Source organism: Cyprinodon variegatus, unplaced genomic scaffold, assembly GCF_000732505.1.
Source record: "Cyprinodon variegatus isolate N-32 unplaced genomic scaffold, C_variegatus-1.0 Scaffold35, whole genome shotgun sequence".
NCBI lineage: Eukaryota > Metazoa > Chordata > Actinopteri > Cyprinodontiformes > Cyprinodontidae > Cyprinodon > Cyprinodon variegatus.
The window spans coordinates 1,729-22,793 of record NW_015150488.1 but is presented as its reverse complement, the minus strand read 5'-3'; the positions used below and the strand labels follow the sequence as shown (position 1 = coordinate 22,793).

The 21,065-nt window shown below is 39.1% G+C and overlaps 1 protein-coding gene across 1 annotated transcript in view; it reads right to left on the bottom strand.

The window, feature by feature from the left end:
- Positions 1-20,730, bottom strand: part of LOC107104093 (transcription factor Maf-like) — a 56,958-nt gene extending 36,228 nt beyond the window's left edge. The window contains exons 1-2 of the mRNA XM_015404014.1: positions 19,371-20,730; positions 13,345-13,410 (exon numbers count right to left, since the gene is read on the bottom strand). Coding sequence (XP_015259500.1) covers positions 13,383-13,410; positions 19,371-20,344 — 1,002 coding nt within the window. The 5' untranslated portion in view covers positions 20,345-20,730 and the 3' untranslated portion in view covers positions 13,345-13,382. The remainder of the gene's footprint in view (positions 1-13,344; positions 13,411-19,370) is intronic.
- Between the last annotated feature and the right edge of the window lie 335 nt (positions 20,731-21,065).

The following is a 21,065-nucleotide window of genomic DNA, read 5'->3' as shown; positions in this document are numbered from 1 at the left end:
ACAAAAAAATTACCAGTTTTTAGACCTTTGAATGTCCTCTTAGTCTTTAGTAGATTCAACAAAGTATTGACAAAAATAGTCCTCGGAAAACTTGGATTGTTTCTACTTTAAAATTCTTCTTAAAAAGATTATTTTCCTCTTTCTGCATTTCTCTCCCATTGTAATGATTTCAGCCAATGGCTTGCAATGGTTTAATCAAACTCTCGTTAGACTGCAAGATACACTGAATCATCATTAAATCTATCTGCATATTACCTGTGTTGTTACACTTAGCTATGAATCTCATTTGAATCTTATTTAAATCCCTCCAATGAATCTCAATTAAACGGAGATACATGCAAACACCCCTGAAAATACTTAAAACACACACACACACACACACACCCACACACACACACCGACGCACTGCACCTGCTGGTATCATTGCTAGTGTTTTGAAATGTGTTAATTCTAATTAATTTGTTTTGATACTCAAGACAAATCCTTATGTGGTAATTAACAATTGTATTACATTTAATAAGGGCTGTGAGATAATGAAACAATTAGAGAAACAAACCTTTTAAAGTCTGAAGCTTTGAACTAGTGTGAACGCTTTAATTGACTTTTAGCGGCTCGAGACTTCAATGAACTAACAGATTGTAAATGTTTTCACTGCTTACAGATCAAACATCCTTAAAAGCATGAATGACAAACCAACAAACTGTTATTTGGAAACCATTTGAGCTTTCAGAACAGCTGTAAGACATCTTCACTCGCAGACATCGCTTTTGTTTCTGCTGTTAACACAGGGGCCAATTAGCAGCCCCCTGCTCTCTGCAAAGGCATGCATTAGGAGACCTATAGGGAGCCTGCGAGGCTGCGAGAGGCCTCAGGGTTGTAGAAGAATTATCGCTTTGTTCATCTTTCCGTCTCTTGCACATCCTTGCATACACACATACCGAGAATCAGCTTGGAGCTATGAGATCCAAACTTCTTTCACTCCTCTAAGTTTCTCCTTCCATACAGGCCTCTCCAACAGAAAACAAAGGTTGATCCAGAATATTGAGAAATGCAAAGACATCAAATTCATTTGCTCAGGTGGGGCAGCAGAAGTGGATGCGGTTCAATAAACATATGCATAACCTCGGTTTACGGACAAATCGGTCGATGCGCTACACTCATAACCTTTGATACCTTTGAACTGAGCTGAGCGTGCAGGCTAGCTTCTCTTAAGGTGTGCACTTTTATGAAAAGAAAAAGCAATGTCATCATAATAGTTGCTGATCAAAGTCTGTGTTGGTCTCTGTGTTAGGTTAACATCTGGGAGACCCAGCAGACTGCAGAAGCATGTGCTGAGAGGGTGTTTGTGTTGCTGTTTATTGTGTGAGAATTTAATCCATGACACATTCTTTCCCTCCCCCTCATCCTTCTTCCTTTCATTGCAACATGGCACCCCAACGAATGGCTCATAGGTAACAAAAAACAACAACACATAAACATGTTGTAAGTCCGTTGGCTAAGGAAGACAAGGGGAGGTTTTGAAAGCATGGGAAGAAGCAGAAGGGTGCTTGAAAATGTGTGGACACCTGTCCAGTGTCAAGCCCCCTGTCATTCTAAATATGCTTCTCCGCTCTGGGGGAAACAATACGATATAGGGAGTAATTCTGTCACTGCGTTTGTCTGTAGCCATGGGTTTGGGGCGGGATGTCGTCAGGGACACAGACAGCAGAGTGGAGGCGGTAGGTAAGATAAGTGTTTTTATTTCTGACAGAGTCATTTAGCTGTGGATGAAGAGAAGAGAGGAGGAGAGAGTTATAGTTATGGAGCTGTCTGCGGTTCTGTAGTGCTGAATGAAATGAGGACTGGAGGAGCAGAGGGAAACAAAGGTGGAGAAAGGGAAGGAGGGAGGTTCCTGTGTGACCTTGAAGTTAAGGAAACAGACGGATGAAGGTGGTGAACCTGTTTCCCCTAAATCATTTAGAGTACCTTTCAAAGTATTTATAACACTAAAACTTTTCCACTTTTTTATGCCATAACCAGAAACTTCAATGTACTTTATTAGGGTATGGTTTTAATGCTTTTTTTTTTCTTATTTTAAGGAACAAAACATTTATATTGGCAAATATTTGGCAACACCTGCGAAATGGAGAATGTATTTCTATTTAATTCCTCTGATTAAATATCTCATGGAACTATATATGTCAATAAATATTTTAAATAAGATTTCTTACAGCTCTGTACAAGTGGAGCTGAGATGTTCACACTCCACCCTGGAAATAGAGTGTCTCTGAATTCAGATAAGCTTCCTGTTCATTCAGAAGAAAAATAACCTCACAACATGATTTTGCCGCTATCATCTTTCATAATGAGGATTGTTGTCTTTAAAATGTTAAGCCAGGGGTCTGCAACCTTTCATATCCAAAGAGCCATTTGTCCCGAGTCCGACCAATTAAAAGTTGTTTAGAGCCACGGAATATAACATGACTTTAAGAAAAAAAAATTTTAAAATGCTGATGAAGGTTCTCAGTCATCCAGGTCATAGTCATTCCGTAAAAATTCAAAAAATATCCACTGGACTTGGTTTCCAAGATTTTAAATCGTTTCGCCACCTCTCCAGGAAGCCTTCTCACTTCAAATGTCTTTGAATGTCATTTGAATTGAGAAAGCTTCCTGGAGAGGTGGCGAAACGTCTTCAAATCTTGGAAACCAAGTCCAGTGGATATTTTTTGAATTTTTATGGATTTTTTTTTTGTTTATCATTTCGTATAGGAAATTAGTTGCCATCTTAAAAAAACAACAATGAATTTATTTTTAGTTTTTAAAATAATATTACAACATATAATTTGCAAGCTAATTAAAAGAAACTTGGCTCCTAAAACATATTTCTGGTTTTCTTTCTTTTTCCATCTTATAAAAACCACTAAAGCTTTTAATACAGATATTTATTAAATTACATTATTTAGCTCTTCATATACATTTTAGGCACGATTAAGAGCCACTGTAGGGCTTCCAAACATGGTTTGAATGTTTGCCATGCCACAGTCAAGTGCAGTGTTTGTTTGGAAACTAGCTCTCCATTAGTTTGTTTTAAATGCTTAATTGTAGTAACTCAGATTTGTGTAGTAAATGACTTTTGACAGGACTTTCCAACCTGAGCAGCATATTTTTGCAGCTCCTCCAGGATTACCATACACCTTTTTGCTGTGTTTCTGATTACTATGTTGCATAGCCTGTTTAGGTTGGCAGTAATGCCTTGGTAAGTTTGAAGTTTAATCATCCTTTTTGCATTTCAATCTGACATACTAATATACGGTAACAAAATGTGTCTTAAGATTGTTGGTTATATTGATTTTTTTTTTAGAAGTTTTTCAAAGAAAAGGTATATTGTTTGGTTTTCTCATAAAATCACATTAAAATAGATATATTTTTGTGGTTGTAATGTATGAATCAGCTGCAAGCCACTATTCTGTTTAGCATTTCTGCTTACTAAAATATTGTCAGCCTTCTGACCAGCTGCTGCCTTTCCTTCCTTTTTCCTAAATTGTATCCCTTTTGCTTCCCTAAATGTTTGTGGATTTATCTGTGTTTTGGGTTAAATTGCACAACACTCAGACATGTTTCCAGAGTAATTTTTCCTTGTCGAAGCATCAAACTGCCAAAAATCTTATGTCAATTCTGCCATTTTCTTTTTTCCTTTTCCTGTTTTTATATGAAGAAAAGTATTTATTTTCATTTATCAAAGCCTTTTACTCCTGAGAGAGAGAGAAATTGCAGTGTCTGCAATTTGCCGTGTTTGTGTGCGAGTGTCAGGGGAATGTGCAGCAATGCTGGGGGTTATTATGAAGAGACTGAAATGCGACAGGAGATTCCTCTGATTGGGAATAAAACACCATCTTATCTATTTAAATAAACCCCACTGTTGCTTCATCTGCACACAAAAGTAAGTACGCATACACAGGCACACTAAAAATATAAGCTTATTTACAGGCTGAAACTAGAAAGTAAAGACATTTACAAAAGCACCATCACACACATGGATAGACAAAAATAAAAGTGCATAAGCTAGCAAATCTATGCATGTAAACAAACACAGGAGTAAATTCACAAAGGGATTTGTAGTAATTAAATTGCAATGATCACCCTGTTTTAGCTTTCACTTTGAAGATGAAAAAATAGTGGTGAGAGGAACAAGAGGATGGGAGCCAAAACAGTTCTAATAGAACATGAAAAGAACATCTAATTATTCAGCAGAGGGTAGTTACTATAGGAATAATTAAAAAATACATATACATAAAGATTTCAGGGAGAAAAAAAAAGGTTGGAACATTGCAGCAGAATGGTCCGCACTGATCCTCTGACACTAACCTGCTGATCTGCAGCAGATGCTGTTTTAAGAGTCTCAAACCTGTCAAAGACTGGAGCATCTTTTACAAGATGCTTCCAGTGAAGCCATATGACTGTGTGTAAGTGTGTCACAGTAAACAGCGCCTGCAAGAAACAGTGATGTATTTGGGATGTGCAGTTGGACACTGCAGATGTTCACCCCCCAGGTGGTCTGGTGCTAATAATATTCCCCCTGTAAATTTCATTTAAGTTAAAGCAGCATAACATGTTCCATAAAGAACACTGCTGCACTTAAAAGCATAAACAAATCTATACACTCCTAACAGGAACGGTGGTACACACACTTGCATTATGTGCATCTGAATAAGCATTATTGATCTGGGTTAGGCATTTTAAAATAATACCTTATGAGCTTATGGAATGATTCGCTTTATGAAATCGTTTTTTAATAGAGCCCTTGGAGTCCTGAAGCAGGTTATGTGTAGTGCATATCTACAAAGTAAAGATTGCTGGGAGTAACATATTCAATGCATTGTACAAATACATAATTGTTTTTTGTTATTTTGCCCTTATACTCATTTGAAAATCCTTCTAAATTGTCAAATCCTGTAAAAGAATGAACTAAGGTGGAAATTGAAGCTTGTGGATGAGCCGTTCCTTTCCCTAACTATGCAGCACACAATGTTAACAGTCTTTTTTCTCATGGCGCTTCCTTTTTCCCTCCTTCCCTTCCCATTTATATTTTTTTAACATTATTGAACCAAACCTCAAGAATATAACAAATGGAAAAATGTCACATCCTACAATGCATTAAAAAAAAACTAAACTCAAAGAGATTAGATAAATTTAGAATGATGACAGACTGTTTTTTTTTTTAGGAGTTTATTAAATTAAATGATCATTAAACAAGACAGCTTTAATTCATATGGGTATTATTTCTGACAGTAGGGGAAACAATTCATAGAAAAAGCTTAGAAGACCCTAACCCCATACACATTCCTTTGTGGAATATTCTTTCTTAAACAAATAGGATAGTAGAGTGTAAAGTTGGGACTGTGACTGTTACTAGCAAACCCGCTGGATGCAATGATCAGAGAAAATGCAGACTTGCAAAGTAAATATTGTTCTCTGCATGAAGAAAAAAAAAAAAGATTTTCATTCACTTGACAGTTTACAGTACAAACCCAAATACTGACTGTGTTCATTTTTTGTATCCTATTGAAGTTAATATCAACACAGATTATTTCTTACCCTCTCAAACTGCTGCTTTTGTCGCATGCACCAGCTCTCTGAACAGACAGTACAAGGTCCTGCCTCAGTGGGATACAGCAATACAGCTACTCTATGAGCTTTTCCTGCACCGTAAACCAACTACATCATTTATAAATAACAAATACAAACTCCTTAGACAAAAAGATCCACCCCAAAAACATCTGCTTATCTGATCTTACTCTGTTACATAAAACCAAACAACCTAACTCCTCTCAGTGAAGACACCTCCAGCCAGTTATTAACCGCTGGTCTTTACAGGAAGAAGATCGCTGAGAAACCACAGCCTCTCATCTTCCCTGCTCTCCACTTTTCTAACTCTTCCTCCAGCCCATCAAAAACAGGCTGCATGTGTTTTTTATTCTTTTTTTCAGTCATGAATCTTTAAACAGTCCTTTTAAAGTAAGTGGGAAAGCTGAATCTATGCAGAACGCCAGCATGGGTTTCTCCGGATCTTGAGCCTCATCCCAACATCCTCACTTACACTCACAGATACTCAGAACCTGAAGCTGTCTGAGGACAGTCTAAACTCAAAAGGCAAAAAATTGAGCGTTCATTGTGTCTGCATTTAAAATCAATCAGGAGGAAGGAAAAAGGGAACTGACAGTTTAGTGCAAATCTCTCTGCATTACATTCTCTTACACAATACAATTGCATTTGCCTGAACAGGAGTGCAGGCATGAAAATCCAGCAATGCATACCTCTGACAGTAAATAAAATAGTGTAGGCAGGTCACAATCACAATAGGCCATGCAAAATAAACACAATCTGTTTTTAACATCAGCTGGTGTGAGCCAATGAGCCTCATTTTCCCCAAATATAATCACAATCAGCCTAATTTTTCAAGAAAATGATTTAAAAAAATGAAGCATGTTAAAATGTAACAAAGTATTTACATTCCTCTCTTTTTGTCTTATCACCACCCAGCTCTTTTACTCTTTCTCTCCCTTTAAACAAGTGATTTATCTGCCTTAATTGTTCACATGGTCATGTTACCGCTAGCTGACAGCAAGTGATAAATACGGCCTGGAAATTAAACCCTACATCGCAAACAGGAACTCCAAAAGCCTGCATGGCACCTGCAGAGCTAAAGTGTGTTTGGAAACTGACAAAAAAAATATCTGGTCCAATAAAAGCATAACTTTGGAAACTAACGAAATTCCACCCCATGCTTTGAAATGCTATAATAATACACATTTATCAAAATGAGGCAAAGGGCAAAAGAAAAAAGAAATCTACGATCAATAATAATAGACCAAGGAAATCTATTGTTCTGAGCTGTTTCCTTGCAGTTCCATGTTAAAAGCAAGTCAAACACATACTCAGACACTTTGCCCACAATGGAATCTATCATTCCAGTTAACGTTGGTTTCTTCCTCACAGTGCTGTGCTGAGGATGCTGACTGAAGGGTCTGCCTTGCTCAGGTCATGCATCTTATTGTTACATGAAGCCAGTTCCCATCCACTGACCTTTTCATTCACACCACCATACATTGTTAAAATAATGCATGAGGTGTCCCAGCCAATGTCACTTCATTGTGTTATATTATAAGTAGCGTTTTGAGTGTGCAGCTCGCGTATAGCTGCAAAGAAAAATGCATTACTCTATAGAGCTAAACATGAAACATTTAGAAGACTTGATAAAAAGCTTTTCTAGTGAAATGGTTGCTTTTTACTTGTTTAGCTGAAAAAGAATATTCAAATTATTCTCTCTAGGTGAAAGAAAATCTAAGAAATGACATACAGCATGCAATTGTATTCAGCTCAAACTCTTTACAATTACCTACCGGCTTTGGACATCAACAGATATTATAAATGTTTGCTTATTCTCCTTTACAAAACAACTGAAACTCATATTAAATGAAGACCATCTGTAAGCTGCAAACGTCAAGTTTTACCACAGATGTGAGTAGGTCAGACTGTGGCTGGGCCATTCTAATTTGAATATGCTCTGATCTGCACTATTCCACGGTAGCTTCAGCTGCATTTTTAGGGTTCTGCTGGAAGGAGAACCTCCATCTATTGAGGTCAGGTTTTCATTCAGAATTGTCCTTTAATTAAGTTAATCAAATCTTCCACTCATTTTTCAACAGCTTCTTTGTTAAAGCTAAGAAAAAAAGGCATCTCCACAGGACAATGCAGCCACCGCAATAGTGGGCTTTTTTTTTTTTTTTTTAAGGATATTAAGCGCTCGCAACCTATAACTTTTGGTATATACACAAAAAAAAGTGTATTTGCCCAATCTAACAAGAGCACATTCTTCCACATGTTTAAACTGTTCCATGTAGGAATTATAATTATCTTTATTTTGGGAAAAATATTAAAATGTGCTTTTTAATCCACTTTAGTATAATGCTTTTCTTTGAGTTGGAATATCACATCAAATCCAGATAATGGTTTGAAGGACTTTGTTGCATTGTTACTAAATGTGAAAAAGTTCATGTAACCTCTGCCTTTTCAAGACAGTAAATATTTACAATTTTATAGTGGCATGGCACATTTTCTAAAAATACAATGCATATAAATAAGCTGCTTTAAAGTGATGCAGTGAACAATATTCTGGTTTTACTTTTTCTGCAAGAGTAATTAATTTCCTTCAGTATTGCTCTCACGATTTTGGTTGCAACTAATGAGCTATTCAGTGCTAATCTCTGTTTTGTTTCGCCTATATGCTCATATAAATACAATTTATCCAGAGTGTTGCACACTGTGATCCAACCAACACATTAATGACACTTTCATAAGAGGGGCAGAGTGGGAAGATAAACATGTGGTTTTCCTGACAGTCAGAGCGGCAGGAGCTCAACTTATAATAGGATAAGGGGTTTTGCACCTTAAAGCGAATTTTTTTGGAAAGAAAGTGCGCATGCTTAATTTTGCACCACTTCTAAGTTATTTGTATTTTTGCAGGTTTGCATATTGCATTTACGAATGCCACTGCACAACCAGGTAAAGGAGGAGGCGGAGGGGGGTTTGGCCATGGGGGGAGGGGGGTGGCGGGTGGCTGGGGTGATGGGGGTGCACCTCTGCACCTTCCCTCCTCCTTCCCTTATTTATTTGTCTGTATTAGTTAGCTCCTTCTCAGCACTTAAAATTAATGTCATCCAGCACAAAATAGAGGCTGAAAGCTAAAATTCAGCACTTTCTCAGCAACCCGGTTATTTATCAAGCTAACAAGGAGAAGATGCATCCTGTTTCAGTCGTGCCTAGGAAATATGTGCCATTAAAGCACAGAGCTTGTGTTTGAGAGCCGAGGAATAAAAGTGAGTGTGTCAGGGAGAGCGGATGGACGACATTGCCGGCAATACGGATGTGGAGAGAGGAGCAGACACATTTATATAAAAGGGACAATGGATGCTCTTGGATTGAAGCATGAGAGTACATGTCCTCCATGTGTGTATTAGAAGTGCTGATTCGCTGACGGCTATAAAAGGCGATCCTTTAGGGGAAACAGAAGACATAGTTTGGAGCTTTGAATAAATCATGTGCTGCCACTGTGAGGTTAGCGCTAATTTTCTTTTTAGGAGAAGGGTGTCGAAACACGTCCCGAGGACTGTTAGTATTGTGCTATGTTAACATCTCTTTGGCATCAGGAGCTAACGGCCGAGCGTTGGAATTCAATTAGACACTGGGTGCAATGCTAAGCAGGTTGCAGGGGCGGTCACCGCAGGGAGGAAAGGAGAGGAGAGGATAGTGACGCTGGGGGAAAAGAAGGATTGTGTGTGTGTGTGTTTTTTTTTTTTGCACCACTGTGAGTAGACAGGGAGACTGCAGGCTGAAGAGGAAGGCCCCTCGGCTGCTGTGATTCAGGCGAATACTTTATATCACACTGACCTGAGGCTCATCACCAGTTCCTCTGCCAGTAAGTACCTGAGGACAACAGAAGCTTCCACACACACACACACACACACACACACACACACTTTCCCACCCTGTGGGGAGAGCTTTGCAACTAATTATGTTTGAATATAACAAGGCATTTTAGATCTAACTAGCTGAAGGAGCTGAGAGAAAATTGTGTTAACATAATTTCAAAAAAGACAAGTTGGTTGATGTTTGAAAGTTTAGCTGCAGGGCGATGCTTTCTACTCAAGCATTATTACTGTAGCTCTGAAGCAAAATAAAACACATTTTTAAAAACAATCCAAGTTTAAACACAACTGTTCAACGTATGTGTCTTAACAAGTGTTATTCACCTCCCTTTTTCTGGATTTCAGAACATGCTTCTTCTTGCTTCCTCTTTTTCAGACGAGCCCATATAATGAGCATACATCCAGTTCCTATCCTCCTTGTCATTTGGATTTTACGGATAGAGGGATGACGTCTGTGTCAGTACCAAACCATGCCGGTGTAATGAGTCTCCCAATGTGCGGCTATAGTGGTTATATATAACTCAGCTGGTGAAGGGAAGTGAAGTATGTCACTCTGTTGGGGAAGGAAAACCTGCTCACTGCAGAATACAAAAGCACTCAGCAGTGTTTCATAAATGACAGTTCAGAGTTCCGGGTTTAGATGGCAACACCTTGATTTGTGTTGTTTTCCACCTAAAATCAACTTGTTTAAGTGGGATGTCTCCTCAGGAATTTTTTTATTCTGAAATTTAGCAATGATTTTAACAGAATAAGGTTTTCTGTTTGTATGCAATCTTAAACTTCTGAAGAAGTTCGAAAGAAAGTTCTTAGGTACAGTATGTGTAATAATATCTTACATTTCAATAAATTTAGTGCAAGTCAGAGGTTTGTATACTTTGTTGTCGGCATGGACGTCATGCTAGCTTTTGCTTTCAATAATACATTTAGAAACTTATTTTTTCTAAGATGGAATGATGATAGAAATTTCATGCATTTTAAAAGAAATAATTAAACAAATTAGTTGAATATTATGGGGGTTTTCATTAGAACAAAACTAAAAAGTTTTGTAAGTTATGGTCAGATTTGGGCCAATGGTATTGTACAAAAAGCAAAATGGAAGCAAAGCACTCCTGAGTTTTATTAAATTATATCAACAGAGCAGAAAGTTAAACACAGATTAAATCCTCTTTAATTTAATTACTTATTTTATATGCATTAGTATCATAAATAAGCTGAGAACATGTCCTCATGAATTTGGGGCTCTGTGTTTTGACCAAAAATGTGATGCCAGAATTCATTTACATTATTAAATAACCACAATAACATTTTAATGTTGTAAAATATAGAATGGAGAAAAGTAAAAGTTTTTCCTTTACAGTTAAGTGCATATTTTAAAAAAAACAAAAAAACATAAGATTTGAGGGCCAGCAAATTTACAGTTCGGTTATTTTTCCCTATAACCTCTTTGATGCCTCCATCTGCAGACACCGTACTGCCTGTATGGAAGATATTTGCCCTATCTTACTTGCAGAAATGGTAGCGCTCATCTAAAATGGCCGGTTTGCTGCCATGGGTCCAGCTATAAAGTGTAGTGTACATATTTTCAAATGATTCAACGTCAGAGCGTCTACAGAGGCTTCCTGTTAACCTACTTTATCAATTACAAAATCAAAAGTCAAGCAATGACAGAATGTTTCTGTTGGGCTGATCAACAGCAGCTGGTTCTGATGCGTCTAAAAGGTGAATAAAATTATAACAAAGGATCCCTACCTACAGGTTTTCAACTTTATCAGTGACTGCCTGGTGGCCTGAAACCCGTCAAAACTGCTTTTCATGTTTGTTGGAATGAAACAGACAAACAGCTTCAGCAAAAGCCCTAAAGTAAACTCTACTAAAAATCATATGCTTTGCTTAAAAGAAGCGAACTAATGAGTTTAACGAAAACTACCTTATTGGAAAAGAAAAGTCATAAAATATCTAGTAAGATCATTGCTGGGATAATTTCTACAAAAAGCGGGTGGGTTTTCTGCAACTTCTAAACTAATATTAATTTAATGTTTATGTGTAAAACCTGGTTGTGCTTGTTTCTGATTTGATTATGCTAGTCCTCCCTAACAGTTCAAAGGCATTATTAAAAGCCCAAGATACTGTAAATCTGCCATTCCTTCAGATGATGAAAGTGTGTAAAAGCAGGTAAGATACTTTCATTTATATATAGATTCTCTTTTATTTATTTTTCTTGCACACCTTAAATGGAAGTTTGTTCTTACTCTGCCGCTATGATAACAAATACCTGACCCGCCTGCTGTCAGCCTCAAAAGCATCTTAAACCTCCCGACCCCTCGCTCCCTTCCAAAAAGTGGTCGACTCACCCTGTCACAGCGAGGGGACGGCAAGGGGAGAAGGGATGACGGTGGGAAAAAGAAATGAAAAGGAGATAGAGGGTGGTACCGGAGGAGGGATTGAGAGGGCTCAGTGGGTGGGTGGGTGGCAGCTCTACAGCTTCCTTCTAATGTGCCCTCTCCACTCCCCTCCCTGTGACCTCAGCGCTCCTGACAGCAAGAAAGTGCTGAAGCATGCAGGTGTCCTAATGCTGCAGACACACACGAGGAAACGCAAACCTGGACTGCACACACATACAAACACCTGCACACACGTATGCACGAGTCCTGCATTACTTTCCCGTTTTCTGCCTGTTATTCTATTCTTTCAACACCTGCCTACATTATTGACAGCCCTTCAACATGTTCGACTGCTTGGCTATTTATAAAAAAGGACTTGACGTAATGTGTTTAATAAACTAAATATGCATTTGCTTCGCAAGCAGAACACATGAGGAAAGCAGAGTATGCTGGCGGCTGCACAGTAAAATTAGCTGATGCTGATGCTGTAGTTTTTCACTGTCCAGCCTTTTAACTGCATGAGCTAAAACCTGAAGTGTCCAGAGAGTGTCCTGTCCTGTGTCTGTGTGTGTATATGTGCGTGAGGGGGTTGGCATTAGAGAGTTGTATTACAGTGGTGATGAGTCGCCTGACTGCAAGTCTGATACCTCAGCAGCACCCAGCATTGACCAGGCTATTAAATAAAGCCTTCGATCCTCCAGCAGCAGAGAAGGTCACCGCCTGCCTCTGGTTACCCTGCCTGTCTGTCTGCATCCATGGCCAGGAGCCCTCCTGCCATGCATTCCTCACCCCTCTCACCTCCTCATGTCCCCCTTCACCCTAACATGGACATCCAGATACTTTTCCTTTCCTAAATCCCTAAGCTCCTTTGCAAACTTTCCTCCTTCCATCTTTGCTTCCTTCTCTGGAGCTCTGCACTGCCTTGCCTCTTCCATCTCCTTTAGTTTTTCTACTGGAAATGTCAGGCGGCGAAAAACTAGTCCTTGCGTTCCCTTTCTCACTCCATCAGTTTCACCATCCATCCATCTCTCTGTCAACTCCAGATAAAAATAATGTCCAGGGCTTTTTGTTCTTTTTCTCTCTAGCACTGAGTGTGGAGAGGATGAGAGGAAGCCAGAGGAGGTCAGAGGAGAGGTGAAAGGTTTTGGTCTCATCCCAAGAGTACTGTGCATGTCACCCACTGTCATTCAGAGAGCACTATTAAAGCCGAAGCAAAAAAAAATGCAGTCAAACTTTAGAGAAAAGGAAATTTAGAAGTCACATCAGAGAATAAATTGGTTGATAGAAAACAGTGATACTGTTAATAAAGAGCTGGTGTTTAGAAATACAATTATTCCTTAAATGCACCTTCTTGTTTGTTATTTTAGAGTCTTACAACTTTCTTGAAAATATGTTTCCTTTTCATTTTCCCTCGTCTTACGATACAACATATAATGAGAATACTTTCCAGAAAACACAATTACTGTAATAGAAAAAGAAAAACAACAACAATTAGTTACCGCAGTCTCCAGGGGGACCAAGAAATCACAGCTCTCTATCACAGATGGAGGAATTTTCTTGACGTCCTAAAGAAAAATGAAACAAGAATTAATTTAAAGGCTAACAAATTATTCCAGTCGAGGTGAAATTAACTTTTGATGGTAAATGTGTGGATGTTTACCGTCAAAGGGTAAAAAAAAATGGTTACAGAGAGCTACATGTAATGGCAATGAGAAAATAAAACTTTTAAAATGAACTGAAGTTGATATCTCATGTTGATATAAGTTTACACACAACTGTGAGGTAATATTAATTAGAAAAATTTTGAATCAGATCTATCACTGCTCAGCGACACAGTGATGCATTGCAGCAACAAAATTTCATGTTTGCATGTGTTCTTTGTGTATGTGGTTTCAGGATCCTAACAGATAGAAATATATATATTGTGTGGGGTGTGTGTGGGGGGTGTGTGAGTGCATGGTGTTTGGGACTGTATATTTCTGTGTTCCCCTGTAATTGACTTGCTACCTGTCCAGGCTAAACATATTTTATTAGGGAAATATGATATGGATGAAGGGAAGGGAACATTAATGGTTATCTTTAGCCATTGTACATGGACGTATAATTGTATAATATTCATAGTTGGAGTAGTATTAGCACTTATGGTTGTGTGGGCTATGGTCTGTCGGTGATTAAATTTTATATAATATAATATATATTATATATATATATATGATTAACTTTTGGGTAGTATGGCCTCATAAGTAAAGTCGGATGTAGGGAGATTGAGTGTATTAAGGTATTAAGGCATCCTGTCACTATATGGGGCATGATTCAAAAAGTTTTACTTCTTCAGTAAATTGTAATTTGAATTATAATATACAATATTACAGCTAAACGATGTTTGTGTGATTTTGTTATTTTATATTTTGTCTGATATAGATCATCCATTCATTCACTCATTCGTTCATTCAATAATTTACTAATTTAATCATTAATTCATATGAATCATATCCCACCTCTCTTCAAGAAGATCTCCCATGTATAAACAAAAGATAGATATTTAAGTATAAAATGGTAGATATTGCAAATAAAATAAGAACATATATGTATTATATACCTATATGTATATATTTATGTACTTATGCAACTTTTGCATTTCTGAATAATCAAAATTATTTACATTTGCTTCATCAATGAGTATAGTGATAGTGATAGTTAAACTCAAAACAAACTGAAAGAGGCCTTATTTTCTTGGTCTAAAGAGACAGAGTTGAAACGGTGGAGTGCTGAAGATCACCAGGTCATCTCTGTATGTCTTTAAGCAACAAAAGAAAGCAGGGATTTCTATTCATTTCTCTGTAGTCTAACTCATACAGCCACCACATGGACTCTGACCCATGGAGCTGCAGAGGAGTTCCCATTGACTGATCTGCAATACAGTCAAATGTTATCAGCTGGCAGTTCACCAAACCCTCCACCTGATTGACTCCTATCTGTTTTTTTAACTACAATTTATGAAAGTTGGCTATGAAGACAGAGATATTAAACCCTTGATAAACAAAGGGGCCTCAGAATTACAAGTGAAATCTTCACTGTGTGTGTCCACTTTTTGGCTCGCCCAAACAGCCACATGCTCACGTGAGTGAGCCCCACGTGCAGATGGCTTGGACATGGCAGTCGTGTTTGGGGTCAAGGCCTCTCCCAGGTACAAATGAAAGGGAGAGGCGAGACTCTAGAAGTGGCTGAACGACGGTGTGGGTCACCTTGCCTGAGAAAGAGATCAATGTCTGTTTGACTGGCCGAGGGAGAGGCTGCCTGCAGAGGAAGGGTAAATCACCCGTTGCTTCATTGAGATGCAGGTAAAATACACAAGGGTCGGGCTTAGCTCCAGCTCCACCCTGGATGACATAAACTCATGCATGCCGACCATGCTTCCTGCATCTTCCGAACCTTACATCACTTCTGTGCTCTGAGACTCAAACAACTTAAATCCTATTTACCCAAATTGTCACCATTGCTCTCCAGCTGTGCATTCTAATCAAAGTTCTTTGCAAAGGTTCATGCGAATCTAGTTGCACAGAAGTAGAATTTTCAATCCAGAAAATTAAATGTCTCTCACAATGCTTTCTTCTTACAGGGAAAACAATTTTCCAAAATGCATCTACAGAAATGAAGAAACCCATGTTTACCGCTGGAGCATTCTTTGCACATGCACAGTCGCGACAGGATGGGAAAGAGGTAAATTATTAGGGTTTCAAATAAAAGACATAACTCAGGACACAACGAGGGGGCAAAGGGAGGAGGCTGCTCCGCCACTGACAGAGCTGGATGATAGACGGGGCACAGAGGAACATGAATGCAGCTGATTTAAATCACTTTAAATGTAAATGTTTATCGCATGGAGTGATGCAGACGCAGACTGAGTAGAAAAGATTGAAAACGTTTCCTCTTTTGAATGTGAATTTGTTTTTAACCCTTTGGGTATATCAGGGTGTGAGTGGGGGGGCGCGGGGGGGAGGGTTTTTTTTTGGGGCGGTGGAGACAGGGAGTGGATATTCAATAAATGCAGCTGTGTGTCCTACTGTAGCAAAGTATACTTTCATGTTAACATAAAACCTGGTTTTTATTTAAAATCAGAAACTTAGAGCTTAATCTGTGATGAATATTTTAGTGTTAGAAGAAGCTTTTCAGGTTGGAAATGTATGATTTTGTAGAAATAATATAATTCTGCTTTTTGAGTCAATATTAACATTGTTCAAAAAGCTTGAAAATCCACCAGCATAATGAAAAACTGAGTTACTTTAGATTTGACATGCTAAAGCTGAAGCACATGGACAACCTTCCACCACAAGGTCACATATAAGGCATTGCACGCTGGATATCGAGTGTGTGCACACAAACAGAGACTCAACAATGAGTACGTCCTTTGTCTTACTAATTCTGAGACATTAAAGCAAAGCACATGACGATGATTCAAATGTCAATACTGATAAATTTCAAAGTGATTTCCCATAGTTGACCTGAAAGAGAGGAGACCAATATTATGACAGCAGACAACTACATTATCTTTAATAACCTAATCATTGGACAGACTGCAAATGATCACAGCACAGAAGTCAATATACTGAGCCTGAGAATAGAATTACAGCTTATAATGATGGGATTAATAATGCACCATGTCTGTGCTCTGCATGTGCACGCTTTTCTCTGAACCAGAAGGCGGTGAAAGGAGGACGCGACCGAGGAAACTCTCAAATGTTTGCTTCCTGTTCCTCCTGCCCTCCTTCGGCTACAGGAAGTGTAATCAGTGCTACTCTCCTGGCCCCTAGTGTGACTAGAGGTCAAGATCTACACTATATAAAAAAAAAAAATCCTACACATTTCCACAGCAGCTAGCAAATTCAGCAATTTCCCCCCTATAAAACGCACAAGAAGTGCAAACCAGACATCCACGACTTCAGCTGAACATGTCACCGTCTCAGAACGAAAGGAGGTGACATGAAAGACCCACAGTGTCTCAATGTAGTTCCAGAGGTTATAACACAAATGTAATTAAATAGCTCACTATATTGACCTAATCAGATAGGGCCATAAATTAGTGGATACGCTCACTAAAAGGCCCTCTCCTCTCAGCTAGTGTGCATCCCTGATCGTTTATCATTTGAAAGAAAGCAGGATGACAGCCAGCCTCTCTGATGTCTCTCACTCTCTCTTTTAATCACAGACAAATATCCTTCATTTCCTCTGGATAAGCTTCTGCTAACATGCCTTGTCTTCTTTAGCTTTGACCTTTATGGAAGACAATGGTGCACAGGTGAGGCATATAAGGATTTGTCTGGGCACCCTGCAGTTTACTTCCTGTCTGAATTTTGTATGCAAACAAAAAAAAAAAAAAAAACAGCTCTAGTTCTCATATTAAAATAAACACCATCAATGAAATACATGTCCAATAGGTCATGCGGAGAGAGAAAACACTTTCCCCTAATTTCACACAAACGCTGTACAAATACTTATCACAGCCATAAAGGTTTCCAGTAGAAGGCGTTGTGGTGGCATTCGGTCCAGCCTATAGTGCTGATCTTTAAGATGCTCAGAGCAGAAACCATCTGCAAGCTGGATTCAACCTATTCTGTGCTGCAAGTCTGAATGACAGCTTATTCCACCTGGTTTTCTACTTTTATCTAGTATAAATACCACCCAGTAGTGTAAAAAAAAAAAACAAAAAAAAAAACAATCTAATTAATTGAAATAATCTCTTAAATGTGGTGCAAAATTTTATCAATGGGATTAAATGGTTTTAATTTGCAGCCCGTCGAATTTCTCCTATGTTTTCTTTTTTGTTAGAATATACTTTGAAATATTTTATTTTTACATTGCATTATTCAGTCTACACAAAATACACAGTGTTATTAGTCATGAACAGCGTTGTGTGTGAGCCTAATATGAAGGACTCTATATACTGCGTTCAACTAGTGGAGCAGGAAAAAGTACAAGTTTGCTCTAAAATCAATCATTAACCCTGCTTTCCTCTGATACCTTGCGGCATAGATCTACATGTATAGAGCAAAAATTACACATATTCTCTGATTTTCAATCATTTTTAAAGAAAGATTCCTGCTTTCTTGGATTTTGGGGACGTTTAGGCCGTCATTTAATTTGTATTTATTAGAGAAAATAAATCTGCGTTTCTTTAAAAGAGAAAATAAATTTTTATACAATAATTAGGTGAATAAAAATATCAATAAAATGAGTGTCTTTATCAGATGGAGCTGTCATTTGACGATTATTTTGCACCGTCTCCAATCACGCGGATAAAACCAAAGCATAATAAACGCACCTCAAACTTTGGTTGTTATTTCTATTTAAATTTGAGTTTCATAAAGAAGAGATAGAAAAATGCAACCTGGCCCGCCTTTAAAAACATCCAGATAAATAATATGCAAAACTGAGATGAACAAAAAAAAAAAAGGAGGATCAGGAGAATAAATTTGTTTTTCATCCATAAAGGTTTATTGATGAATGTTAAATGTGTAGATTTCCGACCTTCACTTTAAAACATTTCGGTTTATTTTATCAATAGATAAAAGAAAATAAGAATACCCGCAGTGATGTAAATATTCAGTCTGTTGCTTTAAAAAAATGCAGACACCTAAAACAGTCCATGATTAATTTGAGGCCATAAATTAATTGTTCTTTTCGTCTAATTGCAACAAATTTGATATATCTTATTGTGATATTTAATTATCAGTCCCACCTGTTGATTAATCATTTTGAACTGTTGTAAATCAGGAAATATATTTACTAATTCTATTTCTCTGTGTTTTCGGGTATGCCTAGTATCAATCAATAATGAGGACAAAGTTGCTTTACAGTCGTTTTCCCCACGTGGCTCCAACAGAAGCCAAAGTCTTTCCCGCAATCGACTTTAAATATTAAGTAATGGAGCTGAACAATGCAATCATGATACAATTACAAAAAAAATCAACAAAACAAAAAAAAGAAAATATGTTCTCAAAAACAACTGACAGAGCATCCGTGCATGACCAGCATGCATGCTTTCACTTTCTCACAACAGTCTGCAGAGTTTTGATGTGACAGAGTTTGGTCATTTTTCACAATACAATTTAAATGTGTGATCATTGGATTACTGCGTATCTAAATATATTTAAAATAAGATCAATCAAAGCTGCTGAGCTTAGAGCAATAGTTGCTTTTTTTACACTTATCTAATTTGGGTGTAAAGATGAATGACGCAGACAGAAAAGACAGACAAACATGAAAAAGTGGACTTGGATCCTTTAAAATGTCCTATTTACTTTCTTTGAAAGATGATCAAACAGAAATCAAAATAGTCTTTTACATGGAAGCCGTTGAAATAAGTAAAAAAAAAAGTGTTTTATTACATTTTTTTCTCCTTTGATTTGAACTTAAGCCGATTTAACCAACACATAACCGTCTTTTAAGTTGCGCGCAAACTAGAAGTTTTCTTTGTGATTCAGGGTGAAGTTCGCTTTTCACAAACTTTTTCAGCGGCGACACTCACATGAAAAACTCCGGAGATGAAGGGTTGTTGTCGCTGCTGGAGCCTCCGTTTTCTCTGAAGCCGGTGCTGATGAGCTTCTCGTATTTCTCCTTGTAGGCGTCCCTCTCCCTGGCCAGCCGGGAGATCTCCTGCTTGAGGTGGTCCACCTGCTGCATGAGCTGCGTCTTCTCCCCTTCCAGGACGTGCCGCTGCTGGACGCGCTTGTACCGACAGGACTGCGCATAGCCTCTGTTCTTTAGTGTCCTCCTCTTCTGTTTCAGACGGATCACTTCTTCCTTGCTGACCCCCCGGAGCTGCCGGTTCAGTTCCCGCACCGACATGGTGACCAGCTGCTCGTCCGAGAAGCGCTCCTCCAGCCGCATGTGCTGGTGGTTGCCCCCCGCGCCGCCGCCGGACTGGGACCCGGAGGAGGGGTGGTGTGCCCCTGTGTGGTGGTGGTGGTGATGGTGGTGGTGGTGGGGAGCCCCGTTCTGGGCTGCGGCAGCGGCGATGACCGCGGACACCACGGCGGCCGCCGATCCCATCTCCTCCCCGGCCATGGCGCCTCCTGCCCCGGCCGCTCCGCCGAACTGTTGCCCTCTGGCATAGCCGTCGAAGGTTTGGAGCTGGTGACTGCTGCTGATCAGCGCCTCTACGGCGTCCTCTGGGCTAAAGCCCAGAGCCTCGGGGTTCAGCTGCTGCTGGTACCCGGTCATCCAGTAGAAATCCTCCAAGTGCGTCTTCTGTTCGCTCCCTGATCCCGGACTGGGCGCCGAGAAGCTTGGAGAGGGGGGAACCGAGCTGCAAGGCGTGCTCATCGGGGTGGAAGATAGGGATCCCCCGGCGACCAGGCGGCTGCACTGGTTGATGGTGCGATCGGGCTCCACCGGCTCCTTTTTCACTTCAAACTTCATCAGATCGAAGTCATTAACATATTCCATGGCCAGGGGACTGGTGGGCAGGTCGGAGTTGCTCATTGCCAGCTCTGATGCCATCCTCTTGCTGTTGACAGTCCTCCAAAGGGGGTGAGGAGCACCTGTCAAAGTAGGCTGCTGAGACACGCACTGAGCCAGCTTGATTTCTTTATTTATTTTCTTCAAAACAGAAGGAAAAGTGAGTTCTCTCGCACTAATTGCGCTGCGCAGGTTCGGGTTTTGTGAGTCGATAAGTTTTTTCTCTCTCTCTCTTCAGTCTGTGTTGCACAGACGCATTGGAGCAGCGCTGTTTCCTCCCTCTCTCCCAGCGTGCGGGTGTCTGAGCGCCGCTCTCTCTGTTTCTACCGTTTAACACTTCATGGCTCCTTTTAGGATTAGTGCGCCAATTTGAGGAGGTTCACGTATGTGTCCCAGCCAAATAGTTGCCTAGTAGAGAATGAAAGTAAAAAAAAAAAAACTCCACCCAAGGATTGATAGATTTTTTTTTTTTTCAATGAGATCAGTCAGCCGACGAGTTAAAAACCATTCCTTAGTTTTATAGGCGTCCTGACGTCAGGAATGAAATATGAAATTGACTGAGACCCAACCAATCAGCACACTGGTCCAAGGACTTCATTAGCATAATAGAAGAAAAGTTTTTTTAACTGTCAAATAGATCAAATGGCTTATTTTTGAGAATAAACAATTATGTTTTTGTCATTTTGAACAGAAAAAGAAATAAAATTACGAAAAACAAAATGCGAAGTACATTTTAAAAAAGAGGAGACTGATTCTAATCATA